Source organism: Hibiscus syriacus, unplaced genomic scaffold (assembly GCF_006381635.1).
Source record: "Hibiscus syriacus cultivar Baekdansim isolate YM2019G1 unplaced genomic scaffold, ASM638163v2 tig00117027_pilon, whole genome shotgun sequence".
NCBI lineage: Eukaryota > Viridiplantae > Streptophyta > Magnoliopsida > Malvales > Malvaceae > Hibiscus > Hibiscus syriacus.
The window spans coordinates 78,479-85,556 of record NW_024063530.1 but is presented as its reverse complement, the minus strand read 5'-3'; the positions used below and the strand labels follow the sequence as shown (position 1 = coordinate 85,556).

General features: G+C 34.6%; 1 protein-coding gene across 1 annotated transcript; it reads left to right on the top strand.

Annotated features, from left to right (window-relative positions):
• The first annotated feature begins 891 nt into the window (after positions 1-891).
• LOC120196164 (RNA pseudouridine synthase 5-like) lies at positions 892-6,660 on the top strand. Its single transcript, XM_039198034.1, has 14 exons — positions 892-1,036; positions 1,148-1,205; positions 1,280-1,307; positions 1,391-1,437; positions 1,520-1,610; positions 2,613-2,778; positions 3,097-3,184; positions 4,116-4,200; positions 4,551-4,626; positions 4,993-5,060; positions 5,156-5,225; positions 5,485-5,563; positions 5,894-5,987; positions 6,298-6,660. The coding sequence occupies exons 1-14, from the start codon at positions 934-936 to the stop codon at positions 6,391-6,393; spliced, it is 1,149 nt and encodes a 382-aa protein (XP_039053965.1). The 5' UTR covers positions 892-933; the 3' UTR covers positions 6,394-6,660.
• Positions 6,661-7,078: the final 418 nt, after the last annotated feature.

Below are 7,078 nucleotides of genomic sequence, written 5' to 3'. Positions count from 1 at the left end.
ATCCCGGTTTAAGCTAAGAGAGCTATCATCCGAAATGTTAACATGAATAACAGCACCCGAAGTAACTATCCCAGAATGCTGAAACGCTTTTGCCTGATCTTGAGGCAGACCAGCATCCTTCCTGCCTCCCAAAGTATCCTTATAGGACCTGGAATCTCTCAACGCCGGCTTCCACACCCTCTTCACCTCTTTCCCAGACTCATATCTGTTGCTTATTTGTTCCGAGGATTTCTCATGGAACACTTTAATTCTATAATCGTCCATTAACCTCCCATCTGCCCTCCGAACCGCTACACTAGCTTCATTCTTCCTTCTATACCTGACGAAAGCAAATGTGGATCCAACATATAGTCTTCTTCTGCTTCTGTAAGCAATAAAAACATCCACCACTACACCATACTCCATGAAAGCTTCCTTTAGAGTAGCCGGATGAATCCTCTTGCTAACAAAATTGACAAAAACAGTATGAGTCAGTAACGATCGATCGGCTCTCATCTTTGGTGAGTGAAACTCCCAACCAATTAAAGAGCAAAAAAGAAAAAAGAAAGATTTTTATTCTTCTCTTAAATTATTTGTTCTTCAAATATAAAGAAATTGAAAACATAATTAGATTATTTTTAAATATTTTTACTATAATAGAATTATATTATTTTTATAACATGTATTAATTACTATTTATTACAACATAATTAGAAAAAAAGGTGACTTAATTTTTTTTCACATTAATTAATCTCCAAATTACGTCAAAAAGAATTTAAGGTTGGATAACTTTCTTTTTTGAACTTATAGACTTCCGAGTACCATTTTAAGAAACGTTATGAAGTTGAGGGGCAATTGATATATTAAGCCTATCTAATTCACCTAAATTCAATCCGGGTCACGGGACCAGGAGGTAAATTCGGCCATTGAAGCCTCAAAAGAGAGAAGAAAACAATGTCAAACGATTCGCGAACTCACCCTATGGTTTTCGGGTTACCTTGGCCGGAACTCAACGACGGCATATTCTATAACGACGTCGTTCCACATTCCGATTCCGGTCATTTCTAAACTTAATCTATTATTCTCCTTTTATTTTTCCTTCAAGTTTATGTGATAATTGTTAACTGAACTTTTTTTCATATTCCTCCTTTTTTATATATGTTTATAGGGCTTACTTTAGTAGAATTTTACTCAAGGAAGTACAAACATTCAGCTCCTTTACAAGGGTAATTGTTTTAATTCATTATAAATTGTATAAAATTTTCAATTTCTTTTCCCCAAATTATTAATGATTGAACAGTTGGTTGCAGCGAATTCAAAATGGACAGGTATGTTTATGAAAAGAATGAATTAATCAATTAATACAAAACGGAAAATGAATTACTTTTTTCCGATGTTTGTTTATTTTCAGATATCGGTTGATGGAAGAGTCGTTAAAGATCCAAATGAGATTCTCGGGTATGTATGTATGTGTATATATATATATTAGTTTTAACAATTGTTTCCCTGTTAATTGTTTTTCCTCCCTCTCTTTTGGCAGTGGTGATTCAATTTTAGTTTACCATAGGCTTCCATGGAAAGAACCTGATGTTCCTTATTTGCTTGAAGTTTTGTACGAGGATGATGACTTGGTAAATTAAATATTTTAATTATTTTTGGGGAAATTAGAGTTAAATATGAATTCTCAAGTATTTTCTTTTATTAATAGTAAATCATGATTTAGTTCTACTTATAGTATCCAATAACACATGTAGGGGAAGATTTGGACTTTAATTTCCATTTAATTAATCATTACCGAAATCTCAGGATGTTTAAATTGATATGACAACTTCAGATTATCAGCTCTGGAGTAATAGTTTCAAGTATGTATAGAAGACGGGTATATTTTAACTTTTATTAGTTTTTGTATAATTTTGGGTGATTTCGTACCTCATTGTTATATTGAATGTCTTTCCTACATGCTGTTCTAGAGGAAATGAAAAGTTCGGATAAAATAGGAAGTAAGAAAACACAGGAGTTGAAGTCATCAATTTGTTTACATATCTTTTTGTTTATGAATTACGGCCGCAGAACCTTTTATTTCTTCTCTTTTTTACCATCACAAAGCTATGATGCTCAGATGAGACATAATCTTTTTGTTTATAAGATTCAAGTGACACAATTGTAACCTATGTTCTATATTGCTCATACTTTTTATTTTTCTTGAAGTACTCATGTCCAACACGTGTTTTGACATGAATTTGAAGATAATGACCCTTCAAATACATGGAGAAACACAGAAAAAATCAGACTTACCCATGTTGCACATCCGAACCAGAATCTGAGTAATATATATAATATTACAAGGAGATGTTGAAGAAATTTTCTATTTATCATTTTCCCCCCCTATGTTGTGAGTTCTGCACTTGGTGCCTAAATAGTTTGGATTTTACATTTTAGTATCATGGACGACTTTGCTTTTTATTGTTTTATGAACTTAAATTCTCTAGCCTGAATTTGTTTCCTTTAACTTCTACATAAAAGTACTCTGGGGTTTGGTTAAATTTCCTTATTCTTAATTTTTTGTCCCAAATTTGGTATCAGTTTTGGAACTAGATTTTGATTTTGACAAAAATCAGACTGTTTGTGGTTAGATTGCTTTAAACAAGCCATCAGGTCTTCAAGTTTTACCCGGCGGCCTTTTCCAGCAACGGACTGTTTTGACACAGCTTTGTTGGAGCATAAAGAAGCAGAACCCTCCCCTAAAAAGTCAAGAATCACATCCTGTTCCTGTGCATCGCTTAGGAAGGGGTACATCAGGTTTGCATACTCATCATCGCTTACTCAATATAGATAATACCACCAAGGCATCATATCGTACATGTTATTGCTTACTTGTGCGTCACCTAGGCATTATATTTCTTAACTGTCCTTTATATTTAGGGACTTTTTGGAGGATCTTATCCCCTTAATGATGTCCAAATATGTCAAACGGTTGTTGAACATGGTACATCAAGTAAAACAAATGAGTTGGAACAACATAGCTGTTAGCAGTTTCTAGTCCTTTCTGCATAATATTGACTGCTTCCTTCATTATTATTTTATTTTTTTCCTAATTTTCAGTTGGTTGGCTTCTAGGAATATTACTTTGTGCAAAGACAAGAGTTTCTAAAACTCGCCTTGCAGCATATTTTGCTGATGGGACATCTCTTGTTGGAGCTAACAGGTAGTAAAGGAAACCAATTGCCATCATACTAGTTTCCATTTATTGTTTTGCCTATGTTTACTCGGACTCACATGAGATTGTTAGATATAGATTTGTCCGACATGCTCATGTAAGTCTTTCCTAAATGTTTTTATGTATTTGGAAGGTTATTGGTCCCTTGGAGGATCTTATCTCCATATCCCATGTCAGATAATTTGTCGGACATAAGTGCCGAATACGGATAGTTCAAGAAAAATAAGAGTTGGAACAACATATGCTTTTGAAGTGAAAAATATATTTTTCTGTCTCTAGTAGCTCTTCTTGAATAAATAATAATATTTTTACAAGTTTCTTCGAAAATGTGTGTACCAAATTTTCAGAAGTTCAGCATCATGTTTCAGTGGTTTCTGTTGCATGTTACAGCAACAATAAAAGTAGATTCTAAAAGTGGCTTCAGAATTTACTCATGTTTTTCGGTTAAAAATAGTGACGTTAGGCAAAGGTGTGTACTCAGCTCTCAACTATGTTGTTCAGACTCAGCCACTCAGGTGTTGAGTGTTGGATACAAGTATATATCCAGCACGGGAATGGTCAGATTTCTCCAAGTATATTTCAAGCATGGGTAATTGATTGATGAGGCAATAATAACTGATAACTAACTTGAATAATGAAGATGGAATATTTTATTAAATCCATAGTACATAACTTGGGTTTAAGTGTTGGATATGAGCATGAATCCTACACGAATATGTTCAAATTTTCTAAATTTTTCCTTGTATTTCAGAAGGTCCTTGAAAGGTTATTCTATACTCATGTACAAATATGTATCGTATGTGGATTTTGGACATGGATACGTCTAGTAAAATTACAGCCTGAGCAACATAGTTGTATAAACCTCTTTCCAACTTTTAGCCATATTAAATTTCTTCTGAAATCCTTCTTACATGTACAGTAACAGGAAAGCTGAACTTGGTGGTACCAGGAAAATATCAAAGATATACCGAGCGCTTGTGACTGGCATACTTGATGAAGACAAGGTAAACATTCAACAAAACTTAATTCTCGTAAGAATGACAATGGGTTCAAATTTCTATTTATGTTTAATCCTTATAAATGTTCATATTATTATCGGTAGATTCAGTTATCTGTATCCACTGATCTTGTATCTTACTTCAAACTTTTCATGGCATAAGATTTTTTATTTTGAAGTGTTGTTTTGGTGGTGGTGGTGTGTTGGGGGGGGGGGGGGCTGTCTGGGATTTGAATCTGGGACTAAATGTTAATTGACAACTTGATAACAACACATGTCTTTTGTCGCTGCGCTGGTGGCTAGTTGGCAATGGCATAAATGTTCTATGCCAATTGAGTATTGCTTTTTTCATCACAGGTTGTCATCGATCAGCCAATTGGAATAGTGCGCTATCCCGGAGTGGCCAAAGGACTGTATGTTGCTTCACCCTCAGGTTTGTTTGTCTAACATTATCTAGAAAGTACAATATAGTTATAAACCATGGATTTAAAGGAGCAATACCATCTTTTCATGAAGTTTTAGTTGATGTGTTATAAGGCCCAGTCTGTGTTACTCAAGTTCGAGTGTGAGTGTCAAATAAAGGTATTTTCCGACGGGTATGATTGGAACTTCCTTTAGTTTTTTCATGTATTAGGAGGATCCCCGAAGGCCATATCTCCATACTCATTTGTCAGACATGAGTACTTCAAAAATGATGAAGCCTCGGACCAAAACAGGATCAAGTTGCTGTTTCGTGACACTGAGCCTGCGTATCTATTCTGTTATTGACTTGTCATATGTCACTCTTTTACTTGATTAGGGAAGCCTGCTTTGAGCAAGGTTGAAGTTCTCGAGAGAGATGGAAAACAAAACTGCACATTAGTCCAGGTATGTGTGACTATGAAAATTTAGGTGCTTATGTAGACAGATAAATTTGTGCTTTAATTTACTTATGCTAATGTCTTAAGTTACATATTTGACAGGTCGAGATTGAATCAGGAAGGCCTCACCAAATACGGATTCACCTTTCTTTCATAGGCCATCCTTTGTTGAGTAAAAACTGAATAAATTCAATCTTGACTGAAGTCTTAGAATTTTTTTCAACTTATATTATATGCAACCATTTCTGAATAAAAACATGCTACAAATGACATTATGTTACCCTGACTCTTTCATATCACCTTCCAAATACATGGGGGGAAAACCGCGTCAGACAACTCTGTCCAGTACATCCGAGTTTAAGTAACATAGAATGGCATTTCTTTCAAGTCCCATTGTTGTTCAGCTGATATATTCTTTTCCAATCAATAAGGTGATCCATTGTATATTGCTGGCGGCCAGCCAAGGTGTTTTGACTCCGAGATTGTAGAAGAAAGCTATGCACAAGATGGGTATGACATGTATCTGCTATCATTTCCTTCCTGATCTTGTGTGATTAATCTCAATTCATAACCATGTTACAAGCGTAACCAAAGGGTTCGTACCCGTTAACCTCGTTGCAGCACAACTTATTAGTAATCATTCATTACTTATAATCCCTAAGTTCTCATTTGCACACGTGGCCTCTTCGGAAACGAATCAGTGAACTTAGAAAACAATAAAATATATCTGCGTCGGACATATATTGATATTTAATACTATTACTATCAGCTCAGGATTCATTTGAAACGGTCTGGAAATTAGCTACTTAAAACTGCATTATATTTCAATTGTTGTTGTAGGGGGTACCTTAGGCCTACGAACCCAGTACCGGGAGACTGCGGCTATCACTTGCATGCACATCGACTTGTTCTCTCACATCCAACCACAAATGAGGTAAATATATAAGTCGTGTTGCACCGATCTTCATTTTTTGAAATACTTATATTCGATATTAGTATCGGATGAATATCTAATGTGACTGGTCTAGTTTCGTTTCGGAAAAGATTGTGATTAATGTGTACTATTGTAGTCTTTTAACAACTGAATCCAAATCGAACTAATGTCCTGGATAATTGAATTAAATTCTATGGGTTTGGACCGGTTTGGTTTATCGTATTTTGTGTAGTATTTAAAAAATTATTAATTTAGAGAAAAATATTGATTTCTATAACATGGGTTCATTTTTTCCCCATTTTTGTTGCAGATGATTTACATCACTGCACCTCTTCCGTCTGTCCTTCGAACATCGAGTGAGGCCAGTAGCTCATCGGAATCCATGTCTGTTAGCTCAGCTAAGTGAGAAGAACCCTCGGTTACCGGCCTTTTCTACTACGTAGTACGTACCCGGTAACGCCGGCCTTTTAGACTACGTACCCAGTAAAATTTATTTTTCATCGTTTGATTTAATTCAGGTCATTCAAAGTTCGAGTTAACATACGAATATTAACTTCAAATTTTGGAAATTAGTACGTGTGAACATACGAATATTAACTTCAAATTTTGGAAATTAGTACGTGTGAACATACGAATATTAAGTTCGAGTTAAAATTAAGTAGATTTGTTCTTAGTTGGCCTTGGGTTAAGTGTTAAATTTTTCTTGATATTTTTTTAATAAAATTCTATGTATGGTAAAACCTTATTGTGATATGCCTTACACCAGCTTCGTGTTTTACCCAATATTCAATTGTGGTGCTTGGTCTGACCAAATATTGACAAAAGGTATTACTGAATTTGAAAATGAAATGAATATGCGAATGATTCAGTAAGAAAAAGAAATTAAATAAGAGAAAAAGGTCAAATCTGAATGTGATAAACATGGAATATTGCATCAAATGGGACGCAGCTTTCATCTTTGCCTTTGAACTTGGTTCCATATTCATCTTGTTTTCATCTCCACGTTTTTTACATCGATATTTTTCTCGTTTAAGTTTCATTTTTCGATGCAAATGAAATTTTTATATGAATATTGACTTTTTAACTTTTTA

Coding starts and splice junctions, on each gene's coding strand:
- LOC120196164 (XM_039198034.1), top strand. CDS start 934: ATGTCAAACGATTCGCGAACTCACCCTATGGTTTTCGGGTTACCTTGG. Junction 4,627..4,992: donor GTATGTTGCTTCACCCTCAG/GTTTGTTTGTCT, acceptor TTACTTGATTAG/GGAAGCCTGCTTTGAGCAAG. Junction 5,226..5,484: donor CATAGGCCATCCTTTGTTGA/GTAAAAACTGAA, acceptor CCAATCAATAAG/GTGATCCATTGTATATTGCT.